Below are 23,091 nucleotides of genomic sequence, written 5' to 3'. Positions count from 1 at the left end.
CTATTTGATTCAGTTCATCAGGATGTGATTTATCTTAATTTTGATTTTGGTTGTAGAGGTTGGCGATTTGAAGGAGCTGCAGACACTAGACATTTCTACCAATCGTTTGCTAGCTTTACCCGAGAGGCTTCACCTGTGCCTTTCTCTGCAGTACCTCACTGTGGACCGAAATCGTCTGTGGTGTGTGCCACGCCACCTCTGCCAGCTACCCAGCCTCAATGAGCTCTCCGTGGCTGGAAACCGTCTTGCATTTTTGCCACTTGGTAAGTGATCCGGTTTATATGGTAAAGCAAAAACACCAGAGGATGCGATAGATGGAAAGACTTCATTTCCTTGACTAGGAAGGATTCATTTTCTTCATCCTGTTTCTCTTGAAGATTGCCCCTTGACGTCCATTTTTGCAGACCGTTAGCAAAGTGTATTTCAGTTCGGGATTTCATATTTTAAAAAAGAAATCTGTGCTAAAAATTTGTTTAGGAACAAAACATAGGAGATGTGAGATGATTTACTCTGAGAAAGGAATAAAAATATACATATGTATGTATGTATGTACATATAATACATATAAAACTGTAAAATTGATGGATATTAAGCAATATGAAAGGACAGCTACTGGTAGAAATATATCTTCTTAGATGTTGACATCTATTTAGAAACATGTATATTGGGTATCCTAATAATTAGCATTGCCAGATAACCAGACTACAAATTGTAAAACTTTAAAATTGGCTAAACTGACTACTGAGCTAGAAATATCACCCTGGCTAATAAATAACATATTATCCATTGTAGATTTCTGTAGCTGGCCCATTTCTGACATGATATATGTTAAAGAACATAAGCCTTTAATAAAATAATGCATTTATTTTCACTAAGAGATGAATTCTTTTGTTAACTTATAAGAAACAAAAGTGCCACTTATGAAAATTAAAATGTGAAGCCCCACGGAAGCCTAAACTGTCACAATAAACATCATGTGATTTTACTCATAAAAGCATTTTTCATAATGAATAATTTATCTGAGGGCAGTGAAGTAAATAATTTACTAGTTTCTGAAAGGAAATATTTTCACTATAATACAGTGCACACGTTATTTTCAATTAAAAATAACTTGGGGACATGAAAATCAATTTGAGTAATAACAGTTATCCAACTTAAGAAGATGACTTTTTGCGAAGTATAATTAAATTCTATACTTCTGAAATTAACAAAATAAAATAAATCATTTCAGAAGGAAGCTACATTTCTAAGAGCACAGAGCTTTCAAGTGAGAAAGCTATCAAATAGAAGTAGATTTCAATTAATAAATGTACCTGTGACGTAAACCACAGGCTGTAGAACGATTGCAGAGGGCCTAGACCAAGATGGCCGCCTGGTTCTACCACTTGACAACACGCGTTTCATTTGACTCTGTCTGAGACGGTTCTTAGCAGTAGACAGCTTCGTTTATCAGAAAGGAGTTCAAGGAGAGGTTTCAAGTGCACAGACTTCACGGAAGGACAGCCATGGATTTAATTATTTTCTTCCTAAAGTCTTAATTGAATTCCCTTTCCAAATCCACCTTCAAGGTGTTAAAAAAAAACAAAACAAAAAAAACAAAACAAAAGTCTGAGAAGATTGTTACTATTTCCGGCAGCTTCAGTGCCATCATCGGCATAGATAGTTCTGTCGCTCATCTCCTGAAGCCACCTGTGGGCAGCCGGAAATGGCAACTCTCCGGTGGTCTCATCCATTTCTTTCCAGATTCATTCCAGGCCTTTCCTCTTAATGCTGCACTGTTCTCGGGAGCTCACCAAATAGGGTTGCCTTTTAACAATAGTTAGGAGATAGCCTGTGTGTACACACACACACACACACACAGGTTCCCATATAGAAGATTCTTATGTTTAACCATGATTCTATGTGAATGATAAAGGAACATGAAAGTTTATGAAATGAGTCCTATAGTATCTCTGGAGGTAGGAATCTTATTTTGGGAGCTACTTACTGAATTCAGATTTTTGCCAAAGAAGCTTTACTTAGGAGAAAAGCAGTTTTTTTTAAATGGGGCTTCTTAAATGAGTATCAGATTATAGCCTCTTCAAAAAGCCACTACAGGAGCTACCTGTAAGGGATGATCTAAATCGCTTGTAATACTTTTTAAACCATCGACCCTCTGAGTATGTTCTTTTTTTTTTTAAGATTTTATTGAGGAAGGGGAACAGGACTTTACTGGGGAACAGTGTGTACTTCCAGGGTTTTTTTTCCAAGTCGAGTTGTTATCCTTTCAATCTTAGTTGTGGAGGGTGCTGTTCAGCTTCAAGTTTTGTCCTTTCAGTCTTAGTTGTGGAGGGCGCAGCTCAGCTCCAGGTCCAGTTGCCTTTTTTTCTAGTTGCAGGGGGCATAGCCTACCATCCCTTGTGGGAGTCAAACCGGCAACCTTGTGGTTGAGAGGACACATTCCAACCAACTGAGCCATCCAGGAGCTCAGTGGTAGTTCAGCTCAAGGTGCCGTGTTCAATCTTAGTTGGAAGGGGCGCTCCCCACCATCCCTTGCAGGAGTCGAGGCATCGAACTGGCAACCTTGTGGTTGAGAGCCCGCACTCCAACCAACTGAGCCATCTGGGAGGCCGCTCAGCGCAAGGTGCCAGCTCAGCTCAAGGTGCCGTGTTCAATCTTAGTTGCAGGGGATGGAGCCCACCATCCCTTGCAGGATTCAAGGATTTGAACCTGCAACCTTGTGGTTGAGAGCCCACTAGCCCATGTGGGAATCGAACCAGCAGCCTTTGGAGTTAGGAGCACAGAGCTCTAACTGCCTGAGCCACAGGGCCGGTCCCTGAGTATTTTCTTTTTATGATGAAAAGATGCGCCAAGAAAGATGCTGCTGTCATAACGATACCATGACAATTGAGTGACAGATTAGTTTACAAACAGACGCTTTATTCACAGTGGTGACAATCAGTGAGAAGAAAGGGGAAATTAACCACTTGAGCCTAGTGTTTTGAGATTTAAGAGGCCTTGAAATGTCAATATTTGTTGTCAGTTGAGTATAGCTCTTTACAGCAAGTAGCTCATGGAGTTGGACTCACCTCTGGGCTTCTGAAAGTGTAGGAAGACACAAAGAACAGGGTTTTTTCCTCTAAGGCCTTTTTACCAGGTGTTCCTGGTCTCTCTTACATAATTAATAAAGCTGGTTATTCAGTAATGTTTACAACTTATTTAATGTTGAATGGCAGACATAAGTATTGCAAGGGTTTCCATGCATACATTGGCTATGGGAGAGAATTCTTTAGTTAGCTACAGGACGTGCTGTGTGAGCTAAACTCAATGGTAGCAATGTCTGTAAGTAGAAGAAAAGAAGAAAACAAAAGTTGCACCTATGTCAGCAGGTGGAGTTTTTGAGTGTTAAGTTACAAAACAGTGAATGAATTCTTAACCCAAACCATTGGGCAAGTGACGCTGAGATCTATAGACTATTCTGATACACACACGACCACGTAGTAAACCCAAAAGTTAGTGGAGAATAGCTTCCTGCTAATGGGAAATTATTTGGGTTTCTAAACCAGTGCCAGAGTCATTGTTCCGTGGAGGTTTTAGTAGTGAAGTGTTTATTTTCTCAGGAAGAGTTATTCTGTGTGCCAAACACTTGTGCTCTGAGGGACATGACAGCTCCGTTACTGCTGTGATATCCTCTGTGACTTTGATAAGAATGTCAAACCAGCCCTAAAAAAATAAAATTTATGCTAACTCGCTGTGCAGTTTTCGGAAGTTGCTTCTAGACATTCTCCGAACCCAGGCTGAAATCCCTTCTCTGATTGCAGATGGCATGTAAGACACAAATCTGTTACTACTTGTTTTTTGTCTTGTTGCTTCTCTCTGTTTTCTCCGTATCTGTTTAGAAAGTCAGGGAAAGAATTGCTGTGTACTGTTTTTGAAGAAAATGTTTAAATTCACACAGTGGAACTATTTGAACTTCAAACCACGTTGGAAACTAGCAGGATACCAGTCCATAATGCCGTAATCTCAGACTTAGAGATGGGTGTAAACCGTACTAAACTCTGAATGTATTTGATGTGCAGTTTGACAAACTCCTGCCTTGAGGTCATTGTTTAACAGGAATAATTGGCGAAGTTTGTAGCTTAACTAAGTTTCAGTGCTGAAGGGTTTGTTCTAGTTACAGACCAGAGGTCCCAGAGGTGAGGAGAGACCCGAACACGCCACTAAAATCATGTTCTGTAGGGTTTGTGGGGCCGCTCTCCTCAAAGGCATAATGGAAATGGTGAAAAGAAAGCCCTGAAAACACAATTCAAAAACTGATAATGGGGAAACATGGGAGAGAATTATTCTATAAATTAAAGTCTATAAGACCTTGTTTCAGGAGTAAAGTTATAACTCTGGAATTTTTATTTGTTAACAAAATGGATCAGCAGTGCTCCTTTTTGAGCTCTATCTTTTTGCAAGTATTTGTAACAGAATTTCCTTCCTTCAGCCTAATGCTGCTGACTCATCGGACCCCTTTCCACTGCTTTATTTCTCTTTCCTCACCTCAGGACTTAGCTGTTGCCTTAAGCTTTTCTTGGCAAGTTAATAGGATTTTTAATATGGCTTCTGCAGCATGGGCCAGACACTAACTTTAAATAATATTATATTATTGATTTTACCAATAAATGATTATATTAGTTATTCTAATATATGAAGAAAAAAGTTCACCTAGAGTAGGTGAGCTTTAAATGGACAAATGTATATTTTTCTCAAAGGTTTGGAGTAGGATTTGGGGGTTAAGAAGTGATTTGTAAAAAAAAGTTAACCCTGTTTTCTCAAGTATCAATTTACAAAAAAGAAGAGAGAACTGTTGCTCATTCTTTACAAAGTACAGATGTGAAAGTTAGGAAAATAAGTACTCTGAGACCTAGAATCATGAACAGGATCTTGCCAGCGAAGTTTTTATAAATTTGATTCTGAAACTTAGAGTTTTTAAAATAGTGACAAAGTCTGAAAGATGCTGTCAGTTGACTTTTTGTTTTTAATTAAAGTTTATTGGGGTGAAAATTGTTAGTAAAGTTACATAGGTTTCAAGTGTACAATTCTGTATTACATCATCTGTATATCCTGTTGTGTATTCACCACCCAGAGTCAGTTCTTCCATCACCATGTATTTGATCCCTTTTACCCTCATCTACCACCCCTTTCCCCGCTTACCCTCTGGTAACCACTAAACTATTGTCTGTGTCTATGAGTTTTTGGTTCTTCATTTGTTTGTCTTGTTCCTTTGTTGTTTTCAGTTTTATATCCCACATATCAGTGAAATCATATGGTTCTCGACTTTTTCTGTCTGACTTATTTCACTTAGTGTAATAACCTTAAGATCCATCCATGTTGCAAATGGCACTATGTCATCTTTTCTTAATGCAGAATAGTATTCTATTGTGTGTGTGTGTATATATATATATATATATATATATATATATATATATATATATATATATCACATCTTCTTCTTCTTTTTTTTTTTTTAAAGATTTTATTGGGGAAGGGGAACAGGGCTTTATTGGGGAACTGTGTACTTCCAGGACTTCTTTTTTCCAAGTCAAGTTGTTGTCCTTTCAATCTCAGTTGTGGAGGGTGCTGTTCATCTTCAAGTTGTTGTTCTTTCAGTCTTAGTTGTGGAGGGCGCAGCTCAGCTCCAGGTCCAGTTGCCGTTGCTAGTTGCAGGGGGCACAGCCCACCATCCCTTGCGGGAGTCGAACCGGCAACCTTGTGGTTGAGAGGATGCACTCCAACCAACTGAGCCATCCGGGAGCTCAGCGGCAGCTCAGCTCAAGGTGCCGTGTTCAATCTTAGTTGCAGGGGGCGCTGCCCACCATCCCTTGTGGGAGTTGAGGAATTGAACTGGCAACCTTGTGGTTGAGAGCCCACGCTCCAACCAACAACTGAGCCATCCGGGAGGCAGCTCAGCTCAAGGTGCCCTGTTCAATCTTAGTTGCAGGGGGCAGAGCCCACCATCCCTTGCGGGACTCGAGGAATTGAACTGGCAACCTTGTGGTTGAGAGCCCACTGGTGCATGTGGGAATCGAACCGGCAGCCTTCGGAGTTAGGAGCACGGAGCTCTAACCGCCTGAGCCACCGGGCCGGCCCCACATCTTCTTTTAAAAGCAAGAATCTGGAGTTTCTACCAGTCATAGCTTTCAAAAAAGTTCTTAAGTTTTCGGGGTGAAGAAAGAAAAAAATAGGTACAAGTCCACTGAGTGACAGCTTAAGGTGAGATGCAGTGTGAAAGTATTTTGCTCTCCACGCTGGCTGCCATGGTGCTGGATGAAATGCTGTTGTAATTTCCGAGTCTGGACAGTCTCCTTCTCAAAACCTTCTCTAGAGGTATTTCTTGAAATTACTACCCTGAATCTGTAAGTCAGAATTAACCTCACCAGTTATCTGGCCTTTTAAAGGAAGCACAGGGACACTTTGTTCGTCACTTGTCTGCTTGGCAAAGCGTCCTGACATCACCCCTGGGTGCTTGGCACCCACAGCACCCATGCAGCCGGCTAGGTAGTATCATTTCCTGTATTGAGTGGGAGTTCCCTGTTTCTATGGAAACAAAGGTGGCTGTCTAACATCATGGTGAAGCAGGCCAACATGCTTTTGAATTCCATCCTTTCCGTTTAATAGCTGTGTGTTCGTGGGCTTAGGAAGGCTATTTCGTAAGATCCATTTAAAACACTTCTATCATTCAGAAACACTACATAAGCACATAATCGACATGAACGATTTTTATTGTAGGGTAGACGGTAAGAAGGGTTGGAACTGTGTGTGTCTTCACTTTTGTACCCTAAGCATCTAACACAGTGTCTAGCCCATTGCTTCTAATAATGTCTTTGTTACCTGAGTTGTGCAGGTAACAGACATAGAGATGCTGACACATGAATATTTAAACCAACAGCAAAGGACGACTTCAGTCATTCAAATTCATTAAAATCAATTTATTTTAATCTAGCAATTGTTGCTTATCAGTGTATAAAGCATTTTTTTAAATTATAATTCACTGTGAAATCTTATTTTGTAAAACTTGAATAAATCAGAAAGAATATGATTACGGAAAGATTTAATGGAGTGTGTGAGTGTGTAAAGAAGCTAGCACTTAAAAAATTCATTATTCAGAAAAAGTGGTTGAAAAGTTCTCTTTGTAAAAAGCATCATGTAGGTAATTTAAATTAGTTTTAAAATTTATTTTGGAATACACTATAAATTTTTCATTGCGAAGAAACCCACATTTTACAGGCATTAAAATGGAATTGTGACTAATCATATATCTGACTTACTGAACTATAACAATTGGTGTAACCTTGGTAGAGCCTTCTAAACAACCGATTTTGGTTTGTTGCTTTGATGTTGTGGTTTCCATTGCCCCACCATTTTGTTGAAGAGACTACACCATTCATCTTTTGATAAAATAAATGAGTTTCATACTGGTCAGTTTGCAGTAAACAGATCCTGTTTGGTTCTGGCCCATGCTGTCATTCCGTGCTTGCTTTTACAGTATAGTTAAAAAGCTGGATCCTAGACACACAGATCCTTTTTGTTCTGTCACCAGCCATGTGGACTGCATATGCCAGAGCCTTGATGATTAAAAAAAAAAAAAATGGAGTTGGAGTTTGTGCAAGACTGCTAGCTTTTGCTAATTTCTAAGTAACAATACTTTGATCTGTGACTCTGGAAGCAGAAGAGGAAAACATTTTAGATGCAGTACAGCACTTTAAAAAAACACATGAAAAAGTTCTTTGTTGCTCTACCATCTATACAGATGGGCAGCTTCCTTGCTTTGTAAAGTTCACATACTGGGGATTTTTGCACAGAAATTTTCAAAAATATTATTGCCTGGTCTATTTATTGAAACGTATTGGTACGTTAAAATGAACGGAAGGAAAAAACAAAGCAGCTCATTGGCTGGTAGATGAACGGTCTCTTCCAAAGGTCATTACTGAGTGAAGAGCTATCTCAAAGCCTCTTCATGCAGAAAATCCCTATATTTCAGCCTCAGTATGATGAAAAACGCCATTCCATTGTGCTTGAGGTTTTGCCAGTGGATGGTTTCCTGGCCGTAGCGCGCTCCCCGGAGGTAGTCACTGCCCTGCTACACAGCCCATGACTTTGCTGGATGTTGGGTGTCTCCGCCACACTGGGTCAGCTAAAGCAAGAGCCACCTGGTTCTCTTTATAACTCTGCACTCTGTTTTGTGATCTTCTTTTTATATTCCGAAGAGAAAGGTAAAAAACTCAGATGCACTGAGCACCAATTCCTCTGCGAGGCGTCCCGTTTGGCATTGCATACATCGTCGAATCTTCCTAACAAGCCTGTGACATAGGTATTCTCGGCTCCATTTCACAGAGGAGGTAACAAGCTCAGAGAGTTTCATTTCCCTGAGCGTGGAGCAGTTAGAAGGTAGAAAGCCAGGATTCAGACTCATTTCTGCCCCCAAAGCCCTCTACATCATGCGATTTCAGTTCTGCTTTTTCTTACTCTCTGTGATATTGTGTTATCTGGAAAGTTTAATTGTCTGCGTTAAATTCTCATTTCCGTGTGGTAATTATCCTGACTGATGTGTAATAGATTTGAACACAGCTGACATGTTTTCTTTCAGCTCCCATAGAAAGTAGTTCATTCCGTTATTAGCATACTACATAAAACATGGCGTGCCCCAGACCAGGTAGTCAGGAGGCGCAGAAACAACTTTCTGGAATATTGAAAACCTAAGATAAGATCTGAACTAAATACCGTATTTCCCTGAAAATAAGACCTAACCGGAAAATAAGCCCTAGCATGATTTTTCAGAATGACATCCCCTGAACAGAAGCCCTAATGTGTCTTTTGGAGCAAAAAATTAATTTACAACCCGGTCTTATTTTCGGGGAAACACGGTAGCATTTTAAGTGATCGACTCTTCCTCTTTTTTTCCTATAAAACTAGGATAAGAAAAGGCTAAACTATATAAGAAGTAGCAAGTGGCAGCTTTTATTTAACTTTGTGTTGTGATCTTTGCATGTAGCCTCATTTAATTTGTACAAGCTCTTTTGTGTGTATTAGAAGAGAGAGGTGCTTTCTCTGTCGTGTCCCATTTTGTGTCCTTGATTCAAGCAGATGAATCACTGTCTCTAGAGGCTGTTGCCGCCAACTCTTTTCTGTGCAATTAAAGTACAGAAAAATGTTAGTACCTTTTGCTGCATGCCAAAGAGAATTTTCTCTTAATTGACCTTCTGCTATAGGCTGCACTTCCAACTATGTCACTTACTAATAATAATGAGAATAATATAATAGTAATTGTCATATATTGGAGAAGGCTGTGTGCCAAGAATTCTGCTTGGTAATTTCTAAATGTTGTTAGTACTGCCCACTCAATTTGAGACAGCATGATTTTCCCCGTCATACAGATGGGGAAACTGAGAACACGTGTTTTGTAAATAAACCCAGGTTGTCTGACTCCAAGACTGCGTTCTTGCTCCATTAAAGAGTATCCTACCCTCTTACCACTGCCTAAACTCAAGTAAAGAACCTTTCTTTGAGCCCTGTAGGGTCTCTGAAAGGCAAAGCTAAGTCTAGAACTTATTTGTATTTTATCAATGTTGTTTCATTAAAAAAACAACAACAAATTCTGGTTTTCTATATACCTTTAAAGTCTGAAGATTTCTACTTGTGATGAAAGGATTTGTATGCATATCAGAGAAGTAGTGAAGAAATCTGGAGTAGGAATTCTTAGGGTCAATTTTTTTTTTTTTTAGATTTTTTCTTTTTTTACTGGGGAAGGGGAACAGGACTTTATTGGGGAACAGTGTGTGCTTCCAGGCCTTTTTTTTCCAAGTCAAGTTGTCCTTTCAATCTTAGTTGTGGAGAATGCCGTTCAGCTTCAAGTTGTTGTCCTTTCAGTCTTAGTTGGGGAGGGTGCCGCTCAGCTCCAGGTCCAGTTGCCGTTTTCTAGTTGCAGGGGGCAGAGCCCACCATCCCTTGCAGGACTTGAGGAATTGAACTGGCAACCTTGTGGTTGAGAGCCCACTGGCCCATGTGGGATTCCAACAGGCAGCCTTCGGAGTTAGGAGCCTGGAGCCCTAACCACCTGAGCCACCGGGCCGGCCCTCTTAGGGTAATTTTGAGGCCTTTTTCATTGCAAGTGGATTCTGTTACTTCTACCTATATTTTTTCCATCTGTTTTATAAGTTTATAACCTTTTATACCAATAGATATGTATATACATGCTTGCTAAAGTAGCATTAGACATTATTTTGGGGATTATGTATTTTTATGCTTAAAAACATATTGTATAGTGATTTAAATTGCACAGATTACTTTCACATTCAGTTATATAACCTGTTAAGGCCGAGGAACTACATGCTATCATGTCGTTTAACATATGTGCAAACGGAGACTCTGCTCACCTGGCTAATAAGTGAACAGACACATAAGATATGAACAGACAATTCATTTAAAAAAATGTGAAAATGGCCCTCAGACACATCAAAAATTGTTCACACTTGTAATTAGAGAAATGTAAATTAAAACAATATTGAGATATAATTTCTCATCTATCAGAATGATACACATTTGTAAATAGGACAACATGTTTTAAAAGTTAGCGAGACTGTGGGAAAGCCAATGTTTTCATACATTGCTGGAGGGAATGCAAATTTGGTCTAACCTGTCTGGAGGGAAATACCAAAGAATCTATACATTTACTTGGTTTTAGACCCGGCAAATCCACTTCTAGGGATCTAAGCTGAAGTTACAACTCCAACAATATAGAAGTGTATGTATATGTGTTAGTATACATACATATATGTTCTGTAGATCTATCCACTGGAGATCCTAGAAGCAGTGGCACCCTCGTAGTAATGAGCACACATAACCCTCAGATCTTGGTTTCTAAACACCATACCCCAGTCAAGGGAATTCAGGCCCTTTGTAGAAGCAGTTGATTTCAGGGCTAGAGCAGGGAAAATACAAGCTAAGTTTGGAGCATCTTGTGGTGCCAGAAAGTAAGCAAGTGCTCAAAGAAGGATGACAACTTGTTGAAAGAACATAAGAGAATAACCTGACGTTGCTCCTAATTGCCAAAACTGGACCATTATTATCAATACGGTCAATGACAGTGGTATTGGATTTTCAGTCCTTTCAATAAAATACGTATTCATGAATCCATACTGATATATTAATAAAAATAAAAAAAAATGAACGGGAAGGAAGAGATGGCTCTTCCTGCATAAGAATTCCAGTGGGTTCATGTAGATAGAAAAACGGTCATAGAAAATAGCCATTAGATAAATATCACATAATTTTTGCAAACAAGATTCATTGATGGATGCTAAAATTAGTAGGCAAAAATTTGAGGAAGAACAAGATATCTACTTAGTCTTGGGGCTGTAGTAATCTAAAGGCTTGACCTGGGTAGCTTGACCGAACAGCCTGGAGGAGCTGCTTCCAAGATGGTTCCCGGACATGGCTGTTGGCTAGAGGCCTCATTTCCTCTCCACAAAGCTTCCGGAGGGATCTCATGACAAGAAAGTGTCTTCCTCCGGAATGAGTGAACTAAGGGAAAGAGCAAAGAGGAAGCCACAGTGCCTTTTGTAACCTGCTCTGTGAAATCTCACACCATTTCTACCTTTTCAGTTTATTGGATATTTTAAAACCACCACACTGGGAAAGGGCCTCTCTAGCCAGTAACCCAGAATTCCTTTTTTCTCCCTAACAGTCACCACTTCCCCTTTCATTGCCTGTTTCCAGTGCTTCCAGTTTTGGTTTCCCTTTTTGTGACTTGCTCCAGTGCTAGCCCTAGGCAGGAGTGTTGTGATGGAGGAGGTAACGCTAACCCTTCCCCACCCGTTTCCATGAGGAAGCCTTCCTTACTCCATCTCGTGTTAGCCCCCTCCCACTTTCAGCAATAAGTTGTCCAGAACTTATCTGTGTACCTACGTGACTGTACAAGCCTCTCTATTGCAATAATCATGTTGCATCGCAGTTACTGTTTTTCATGCCTGCGTTCGTTTTATATCATATTCGTATCTCTATCTGTATCCTCAAGGCCTATCATTGTACCTAAAAGGCCCGTAATGGGTAAATGGCTTTTCTTTTGAACTGTAAATACACTTAAGGAGCTCCTAATTAGCTGTCTGGGCCTTCATCTTTCCTAAACTGAGAAAGGACAAGGGGAAAGAGATCTCCTTCAGCTTATTTCCTATTTTCATAAGCAGAACTCAAGAAAACTTTTCGGGTATTGTATTCTTGCTTCAGGGGGCAAAGGGTTAGCCAGGCTGCCGAGGGCTGTTCTGTGACAACAATGAAGACAAGTAGCCCCACCCAGTGAATTCCAGGAGTGGACAGGAGTGTTGGGCACACAGTAGACAGGAAGGGATGACCTTGACACTTGGAAGTGTCTCTGCTGCCTGTGTTGGCTGGAGATCACCTTCTGTAGTACTTTGTCCCTTGTTTCCTCCCTGAATCCTCCTCCCGTCTTTGCTCCCCCATTGCCCGGCTACTTCTGGAAAACATCTGGATTTTGCCTCTTCCTGGCATATGTGTTCCTGTTGCAGACCCTTCTTTTGGGGCCCCCTTTGTCACCTCTTCCCTTTTCTGCTATATACCCATTCCAGTCCCCGCTCACTGACCTGCAGGTTTTGTCCACCTGACCTTCACACCTCACTCAGGCACTGGGATTTGGGCTTCCCTTTGCTTCGTCCTCCCTCTGCAGCCATGGGCAGTGTTGTCTTTCCACATCCGCCTGGCTCCTGAGTCCCCAGCCCAGCCAGGCCTGATCCCTAGCCCTCCCTCACCCCGCCTCCTATCTTCCTGTTCAGAGGAGGTGACACACAGTAAATCTTCATATAGGGGCCGAACTAGGCTTGTTTAGGCTGACCTGCCAACTTAGTTGGTCAAACCTTTTTTCCTATGGAGAAAAATGAAACTAAATAAATGACCTACAACAAACTTGATTCTTAAAAAGTGTTTATTCAAAGTGACAGAATTTTTATGTGGAATGGAAATTTAATAATATTCAATTTCTAGTTATCTCATTTTACAGTTTAGGAAATCACGGTGCAGGTGGGTTAAGCAATTTTTCTAGTTCTCTTTCCTGATGTAGAATCTAACATTGCAGCTGACATCATTTCGCTCTCAGATTTCCAACAATTTTTCTTCCAGAATAGGAATTTTGAATGATTGTAATATTGTAGCTTCAGGTTTTTTTTTATTTCCTATTGCATTGGGGCAGAGTTGTGGGAATTATAGTACTTTTCTTTCTCGTCCAGACTTAGGTCGGTCTCCAGAACTGCAGTATGTCTACGTGGATAACAACACCCACCTGAAAGGCTTGCCATCCTATCTGTACAATAAGGTCATCGGATGCAGTGGGTAAGGTGGATCTCACATTCTATGTTCCCACAGCTCAACTCTTTTGTTTCTATTTCATTATTTGGTCCTGATACAACTTAGAAAGAGATGAATGACTTTTGATTAACCCTGCTTGATTTTGTCTTTGGCCCTGAATATGCTAAACTCAGGATGTGTAGAAGCCAAGAATATTGGGCAAGCAGTTTAGAGTGTTGTACTTTGAGTTCAGTTAGTAAGCTGCAAGTTCTGTCAGTACCTTGTTTATTACTTTCCAGGCAAAAGAGACATGAGTCCATGCATATCATTATAAACTCAGTACCAGTCCCAGAAACTGGCGATATCAGCATGAATTTAAAAGCTTTTCTTTCTTGGCGCTCCATCACAGTGACAAGTTTACTACAGAAACAGCTCTGATATCTCGAGCTTTACCGTTTGGAAATACTGAGAACTCAACATTTGACATAATCCCTCAATACAAATCATGATTCTAGCAAGCAAAGCAGATGCTTCAGTTAATGGGGAAATGATAGGCTTTTATTTTCAGAGAAGCAAATAATCTTTCCTTCTCATCAGGCTTTTAAAAAGATGGCTTCAGCTCCACCTTCTACCACAGTGGGACAGAACCACCTTGAAGTTCCAGGGTGGAACGGGGTTAATATAGGATAACTCAGCTACTGGAACCTGCTTTGACTGGCGTCACCTTCAGCAGCCGAAGGATACTTAGAACACCTCTGAGGCTACTTGACCAGCGTGTTTGACTCTCTCCTTGTAATCCCAACACTCAGCATAACCTAGCTCGTACTATACAGTACCTAGTTCTGGAAAGAAAAGGGGTGACAATTAGCGTGTACGTGGAGGACAGCCATTCCCCTGCCGCCCTGGCTCCAGGGGATGGGTACGGAGTAGTGACTTGACCAGAGGAAGCCTTCCTACAAGTAGCAGCCTTCCCTTAGGAAAAATTATATGATTATCTTGGAAGAGCCCTAGCAGAGTTCGGTGCCTATAGAGGGTGATGAAATACAAGCCCATAGATGTATTCCAGAACCTTCCTATGAAGCAGAGATAATAGAATGTGTGGTGGAGTGTTTTAGCTCAGTGATTTTTCTCCAGCTGATGTGTGACAGCTGTGCTACTACTCAGTCATTAGTCCTAATGAATTCTTAAAGGATCTGTAATGTAGCCTAATTCTTCCAAGTGGTGAGTGAGTAAAATGCCCTCAGTCACCCACATACAGGGAATGATGCAAGCCAGCTCCAAGAATAAGGCAGTTTTTCCCTCACCGGACAGCCTTCAGAGACTGCACTGAAACGCGATTTAGTCTCTACCACAATTAAGGAATAGCTTTTACTTAAAGTAAAGAGACTTTTACTTTGGGGTTTAGATGTGGAAGTTACTGGCTGCCAGAGAGTTCTGTTTGTGCTAAGTAGGCAGAGATCATTTTTAATCCTTAACTTGGTGTCTGGTAGCAGAGGTACTGAATTTTACGAGGGCTCCAAATCTTTGAAAAAATAAATAGTAGGGCAAAATATGCAAATTTTTAAATAGTCGTCTACATTTTTTATTATTAACATCTTCCTTGGGTAGTACTAATAAGAAAATAAATAAAATTATTATTAAAGGGAGAGTATTGAGCAATCAGTTTTCTAATAGTAGTTTTTGGAGGGTAGACAATCCCACTTAGAAACGAACTGTGATCCAAAGGCGTTTTTAGTCTGTGGGTTTAACTCAGAATGCATTTCTTATAGAAGCAATTCTAGTGGTTCTATTTCTAGACAGCTCATGACAAGATCATGTAACCCATTTTGCAACCCCCAAATTACACTCACTTACACACTATTTTATGTCAAAACATTTTCAGAATTCTAATAGACGGTGACTACTGAAGACTTGGCAACAGAAGGAAGGTCCCTCCTTTCATCTTTTCTATCTGTTGACTATGTGCAAAGGGACTCCCCCACTTCAGGTCAAAGGGGGCTGCTTTGGGAACAGGAGGGGTAAAGAGTAAAACCAGGATCTGAGATCAATCTAATAAAGAGAGCAAAAGAATATTTGTGGCCTAGAAAATTCTTAACAAGGAATTTAGTTCACTTGCCCATTCAATTCAATTGAGCAACTAGTCTGTTTGGTCACAATGCTAGATAATGGCCATAACAGTGATGGGCAAAACAATTCAGTGGACCTTGTAATCTAGTCAGGGATCCAAATGAATAGTAAATAATTGAACAAAGTTGGTGCTAATTCTCTTTAAGGAATGCTATTGAAGTTGATAACCGAGGATCAGTCAGACACACTGGGTTTCTCCTTCTGTCACAGATGGTATGTAGGCCAGGTGTGTCGCCATTACGGATGAAGAGTCTAAGAGACGAGAGCAACAACAGAACAAAATGAACACCGTTTTAGGGACCTGGGACACTATTAAAAAATCTGATATGTTATAATTCACATCTCAGAAGGAAAATAGAGAATCGACTATAAGGTATATAAGCAGGTAACAAATATTAAACAGTTCCAAGGAATCTCATAAGTCTCACAGAATTATGTTTGCTATTCATGGAAATGTGAATAAAGTCAGCACCTCCTCATTATATGTTCATTTATTTCTCAAATAATTATTGAGCATCAACTAGCAAGGCAGCCCTGTGCTAAGAATTGTGAAAAAGACAAAAATAATTTAGAGATTACAATATACAAAAATAACTGTAATACAAAAAAGTAAATAAGAGAGGTAGAGTGATAACAAATTTAGAGTATGGGACTATCTTTCATGACCTAGCCTTGAAGTCACATACTGCCATTTGTGTTAAATCCTATTGAGTATACAGGTCAACCCTTTTCACTGTGGGAAGAGCCTCCATGAGGGAATGAATGGTAGGAGGGAAGGATGTTGGAAGCCATCTTGGAGGCTGGCTATCACAGCTTCCTGTATCCACTGCTCTTTTCTAGACTCATGGAAAAGTATGGTTTCTATTTTGTCTGGGTTTTTCTCATTGTTACTGCAGGAATAAATGTCTTCAATTATTCTACGTTTCACCCAGATGTCCCTCCCATATTAGAATTTTAGAGAGTGGTAATTGGCACATCTGCTTTCTTGGGAGAACTTAATGGTAAAAGTGGTCCTATACCAGAGTCATTTTTCTAGTCTGATTACATGAGAACAAGAAAACCAAGCCACTTCTTTCCTTTTTCTTATATAAATAAGCAATTATAGCTGGATTTGGGTACAAGTTGGTTAAATGATTTAGCTAAATGGTATGTTAATAAATCCCTCAAGGTAACAGAATTGTTCATATGAGAAATGCATTCTGAGTTCTAAGTTAAACCACTAGACTGAAAAATATCCTTTAGATCACTGTCCACTTTTATGCAGGGGCTGCCTACACACGCAAAACAAACAATATTAGATATCTGAACCATTCTTCCATGGGGCAGGCACAAAGTAGCCTGGCTACAGACGAAAAATCTGAAGTGTGATTTCACTCAAGAGACAGAGTTTGCAGTTTGATTTCAGTGAAGTAATTACTTACTAAAACAAAAACATTAACATTCTTTAAATTTTAGAAGACTATAATAGATTTTCCACAGTATAACTTTTACAATGTTCAGGATACTACCCAAAATTACATAACGTATAAAGAATATGGAGAATGCGACCTATTCTCAAGGGAAGAGACAGCAAAGACCAACCCGAGGTGACCCAAAATGTTGGAATTCACAGCCATGGATTTTAAAGCAACAATTCTCAATGAAGTCAAGAAAAATAAGTTTGCAATGAATGAAAAGACCAGAAAAATGGAAACCATGAAAAAGAAACAACTAGAAGTTCTAGAGTTGAAAAATTGAGTATCTGAAATAAAAACTTTACTTGCTGGGCTGAACAACAGAATGGGTACAACAGAGGAAAACTCAGAGAACTTGTAGGCAGATCAATAGAAATGTTTCTGTCTGAAGAACACAGAGAAGAAAGATTGAAAACAAAAATGAACACAGCATCGGGGACCTGCCAGATAATATTTTAAAAGCCTGATGTATGTATAATTGGCATCCCAGAAGAATAGAGAGAGAATGGGGCAGCAACAACAACAAAAATGTTTGAAGAAATAATGTCCCAAAATTTCCCAAATATGATGTAAGACACCAATTCATTTTCAAGAAGCTCAGCAAACCCCAAGCAGAATACGTTACAAAGAAAACCTTGCCTAGGCAAAGCTACTGAAAACCAAAGATAAAAAGAAAACCTTGAAAGCCGCCAGAGAAAAATTGACAAATTATATACAAAGGAATAATTCAAAAGACTGTTACCTTCTCATCAGAAATCTTGAAGGCAAGAAAATAGTAGAAAAACATTTTTAAAGTGCTAAAGAAAAAGACAGTCCACTTAGCAACCAGAAGAAATACCTTCCAAGAATGAAAGCAAAATAAATGGATTCTCAGATGAAATAAAACTAAGTCTTAAAGAAGGTTTTGCCAAGATGAGAGAGACTCTATCCAGTCCAAGGCTTATTCTTTCTGGCTGCCATAGTTTCCTTCCTCTCCATATCCATTTTACCTCTTTCCTTTATACTGTTATTTTAAACTGAAAAAAAAAAAACACACACAAAAAAACTTCATTGCTAAAAAGGGGGGTAAATCTGGTAGCAGTTTCCATAATAATGAACATGTGGATGACAGTGTACTTTCTGAAGGATAAAAGATAGTTATTTGGGTGCTTTTGGTAAGGGAATTTAAACTGCTTTTAACACTTTGTTTGGTGGAATGGTGAGTGAAAATACATATGAATTAATGGAGCATAGTCTCAGTGGCAAAATGATGACACTATTCATTTAGCTTGTTTAGGGTTAAATGTTGAATGGTAGCTCTGAAAACACTGAGTTGAAAGAAAATTGTGTGATAGTTGTTATGTTATCTAGATAACGAAGCCAGAGGTAATAACTAATATTTATAACAGATTTCAACTCATTTTAATAAGTCACTTAAGGGTTCAAATGTATAGTCTTTTTGTAACCACCTCGGCATTTAATCTAAAATAAATTTAAAAAAATACTGAGTTAGAAATCAGACAAACCAAGGCTTAATAATTGTCAGTTAATAATTATCTCATTTTGTAGTGAACTGAAACGTGTCATGGAGCTACCATTGCTCCTTGCTGAAAATTCATTTCATGAGTACTTACTGAGATGAGTGACACTAGCTTTCAAGACAGAGACCTTTCCAGCTTTCTCTCCCACTTCCCGTTCTCTTTCCGTATACCCAAGACTCCAGCCAGTGGGCGCTGTTTGTTTAACCCGTGTGCCCTGAGTATCCTCAGAGCTGAATCTCTGGTCCCTTTCCTGGAATATCATTGAGATAATCTTAGCTTGTAACAGTAGATACCTTCACAGCAACATCTAGACTGATGATTGACCAAATATCCGGCACCATGGTCTAGCCAAGTGGGTACAACAATGGAACCATCACACCATGTATTGTAGTACATTATCAAAAGAATCATTTATTATAATAATAAAAAGAAAGCACAGCTGTAAACACTACTTAACCTTTACTGAGGGCCAGGTAGTATGCTCACTGATAGATTTATCTGCATATTTCATATAATCCTCCCAGCAGCCCTTGTGGTATTATCCGCGTCTTAGAAATGAAGACGCTGAAGGTAAGAGATTAAGTAAATTGTCCAGGTCACCAAGCTTGGAGGTAGTTATCATCTGCTTCATTATCCATACTTAACCTCTGTGTTACATACACTGCCTCTCTATGCGTGAGCCTTTCCACCAGCAACTTGAGAGCAGAGACAGAAAATACCTTTCTCTCTCCTGCATCATTTCCTGTAGTAAGGGTGGATATTTACTCTAAAGAGCCCAAGGGCGCCTGGCCGTGGCCAGCAGAAGGGTCCCTAACTCACGTGAATTCCTCCCTTGCAGCCTGCTCTCTGCATAGCTGCAGCTCTTGTCTGGTGTCAAGCAGAGAAGGCATTTAATAGATAGATGGTAAAATGGATTTAATTAGCTCCTTAGATTCAAGGGTGAAGAGTAGGGACTTCCGCTAAAAGAATTGTCAGAGGGAAGTGAGACCTGACATAAAAGGATCCACTTGTTAACATGAGCCTTTTTTGTAGTTTGTCTGACATCTGTCTTTTTAATTATTGGAGATGAGGAAAGCATTAGGGAAAATCTGGTTTTCAGTTTTCTAAACCTTTATTTGTTGCTCTATATCGTTAAATGGCCACTGTCCATGTAGAATTCATCCACATTGGTTGTTGAAAAGCAGCAGCTATTAAAGGCAATACCAGTATGAAGTAAATACTCACAAATGACTTGCTTGCTTTCTACCTTACATTTTCATTGTTTTATGGTTTTGCTCAGCGTTTTCATACTACAGCATGGCTATAAAGTTTAGAAACAAATACTATTATTTTACCATGTGTGTTCGTCAGAGTTCTCCATAGCAACAGAACCAATAGGATGGGGTGAGGGGGGCAGAGACGGAGAGGGAGATTATTTTAAGGAATTGGCTCATATGCTTGTGAGGGCTGGCAAGTCTGAAATCTGTAGGGCAGGCTGGAAACCCTCGGAAGAGTTGATGTGGCAGCTCGAGTCTGAAGGCAGTCTGGAGGCAGAATTCCCTCTTTGGGGGACCTCAGGCTTTTTCTCTTAAGACCTTCAACTGATTGGAAGAGGCTCACTCCCATTGATAGAGGGTAATCAGCTTTGTTCACAGTCTACTGATGTAAATGTTCAACTCATTTAAAAAAAAAGACCGTTGCAGCATCCTCTAGGACTGGTGTTGGACCAAATATCCGGGGACCGTGACCTAGCCAAATAGATGCAAAAATTGAATCGTCACACCACATATTTTAGTATATCATCAAAAGAATCATTTATCATGTGTTCGCCTATGTTTCCAGACTTAGTAGCCACTTGGCATAGTAACATTTTGGCTATGATCCTCTCATCTTAATTTTCTCCATATTAGGAAAGAAACAATAATTGTAAAGGGAAATTTAGATTCACGTCCTCATCTTCACAAACGGTTCATGAGGATAATATCTTTCTAACCCACAGAAATACTCACATGTTGTTCTAAAATTTTTAAGGGTTTAGGTTTACATTTAGGTCTATGGTTTATTTTGAGTTGATTTTTGTATATGGTGCAAGATATAGTTGAAGTTCCTTTTTTTTGCAAATGGATATACAATTATTCTAGCACCATTTGTTAAAAATACTGTCCTTTCTGGATCTTTTCAAGGATCCAGGTTTTGTTTTCATTGATTTTTCTCAATTTTCTGTTGTCTACATCACTGATATTCTTGTTACTCTTTGCGATTTATTTTCTTCTATTTATGTACAGTTTAATTTGCTCACTTTTAGTTTCTTTAGGTGAGAGCTATGTACGTAGCATGCTTTTCTATGCAGTAATTGTAATTATTATTATAATGACCTTTTTGCCAGTGCTAACATCCATCGGTTCCTGGTTGGTTTCAGGAACTGGTTGGTTATCAACTTATCTATTGCCTTTTTATCTTCGTTGAAAATTAGTTGTCATATATGTGCAAGTCCATTTCTGGATATTCTGTCTGCTGCATTGACCTACTTGTCTGTTTGGACACCAACACCATGTTGTCTTGATTGCCATAGTTTTACAATAAATCTTAAAATCAGGTGGTGTTAATCCTCCGATTTTTTTTTTCAAAATTGTTTGAGTATTCTATGTTTTGCATCCCCATATAAATTTTATAATCAGATTTTCAATTTATATTAAAAACAAACCTGCTGTAATTTTGATTGCACTCACCTATAGATCAATTTGAGAAGAATTAACATCTTAACGATACTGAGTCTTCCAAACCTTGATCACAAGAAATGTCTTCATTTCTCATCAATATTTTGTAGTTTTCAGTGTAGAGATCTTAGATGTCTTTTGTCAGATTTATCCCTGTTTTATATTTCTCATTATATTGTATGTGATATTTAAATTTTTTCAATTTTCAGTTGATGATTGCTGCCATATAGAAGTACAAATATTTTATATGTTGATCTTGTAACCTCCAAACTTGCTAAGCTCACTTATTGTGTAGAATCTATTGAGCTTCCTACATACTCTGTCATGTCTTCTGGAAGTAAAGACAGTTTTACTTCTTCCTTTCAAATCTGGTTGCCTTTTATTTCTTTTTCTTGCTTTATTGCACTCGCTAGAAGCTCTAGTACAATGTTAAATAGAAGTAGTGAGTGCACATATATATGTCTTGCTGAACTTATGGGGAAAACAATCTTTCAACATTAAGTATAATATTAACTGTTGTTTTCCATAGATATATTGTATCAGATAAGTAAATACCCTTCAATTTCTAGTTTGCTGAGATTTTTTTTTTTATTAGGAATGGGTGTTGAATTTTGTCAGACACTTTTTCTGTATCTATTGAAATGATTATATGGGTTTTCTTTTTTAGGTTTTATATAGTGAATTACATTGATTTTCTAATGTTAATGCAATCTTGATTAGTAAGATAGACGTCATTGAATTATAGTGACTTTATTGTTGAGTTCAATTTGCTAGAATTTTTTCTTGCTATGTTCATGAGCAATACTGGTTTTTGTTTCTCTTTTCTTGTAATGTGTTTGTCTGGTTTTGGTATCAGGATAATGCTGGCTTCATAGAATGAGTTGGGAAGTATTCCAGCCTTTTAACTACAAATTCCACTTCTTTAGTAAATACAGGGCTGTTCAACTTATATATTTCTTGAGTGAGCTTTGGTAATTTTTGTCCTTCAAGGACTTTGTATTGACATAAAGTTGCTTATTACATTTTTATTATCTGTAGAAACTGGTAAATGTCTCCTTTCTCATTCTTGATATTGGTAATTTGTGTCTTCCCTCTGATTAGTCTGGTTAGAAATTTGTCGATTTTATTGATCTTTTCAAGGATCCAGATTTTGTTTTCATTGATTTTTCTCAATTAATTTCTGTTTTCTACATCACTGATATTCTTGATACTCTTTATTATTTACTTTCTTCTATTTACATACAGCTTAATTTGCTCACTTCTAGTTTCTTTAGGTGAGAGCTATGCACGTAGCATGCTTTTCTATGCAGTAATTATAATTGTTATTATAATGACCTTTTTGCCAGTGCTAACATCCATCGGTTCCTGGTTGGTTTCAGTTGCATGATTTTTCTCCTCATTATAGGTCATATTATCCTGCTTTTTGGAAATCCTTGTGATTTTTGGTTGAATGCTAGAAAGTGCTAATTTTACCATGCTGAGCGCTGGGCATTTTGTTTCCATGTAACTATTGTTGATGTATGTTCTGGAACACAATTTAGCTAAACAGAAACAATTTGATCTTTTCAGATGTGGCTTTTCAGATTTGTTAGGTGGGAATGGAATGATGTTCAGTCTAGCGCTAATTATTCCCCACAATTGGGATAAGACCCTTCTGTGCATGCTGCTCTTTGAATTATGAGGTTAGAATCTGACTGCTAAGAACAGGCACTGTTTTCAGCCGTGTGTGAGTGCTGGGCTCTGTTACCCCGAATCCTTTGATTGGGTTCTTTCTCCAGCCTCAGGTAGTTTCCTCACCTGCCTGTGCTCATCCGTACGCATCTGAATACTCAAGGGGGACCTTTTGCAGATCTCCAGAGTTCTCTCTGTGCCTCTCTCTCCTCTGAGGTTCACTGTCCTGCAAATTCTAGCTGCTTTGCACTCCCTGTACTCTTCGTTCCTGTCCTCAATTTAAGGCGCCTACCAGGCTGTGACTTA

General features: G+C 39.0%; 1 protein-coding gene across 3 annotated transcripts in view; it reads left to right on the top strand.

Moving 5' to 3' along the window:
• Positions 1-23,091, top strand: part of LRRC28 (leucine rich repeat containing 28) — an 80,695-nt gene that overhangs the window by 46,066 nt on the left and 11,538 nt on the right. For 2 of the 3 annotated variants that reach the window (XM_019726660.3, XM_019726654.3), the window contains 2 exons: positions 57-263; positions 13,260-13,362. In XM_019726660.3, coding sequence (XP_019582219.1) covers positions 57-263; positions 13,260-13,362 — 310 coding nt within the window. The remainder of the gene's footprint in view (positions 1-56; positions 264-13,259; positions 13,363-23,091) is intronic. The other variant, XM_019726661.3, reaches the window with a different exon arrangement.

This window comes from Rhinolophus sinicus, chromosome 13 (genome assembly GCF_057876585.1).
Source record: "Rhinolophus sinicus isolate RSI-liver-muscle chromosome 13, RSI-T2T, whole genome shotgun sequence".
Classification (NCBI taxonomy): Eukaryota; Metazoa; Chordata; class Mammalia; order Chiroptera; family Rhinolophidae; genus Rhinolophus; species Rhinolophus sinicus.
This window is presented reverse-complemented; position numbering and strand designations above follow the sequence as displayed.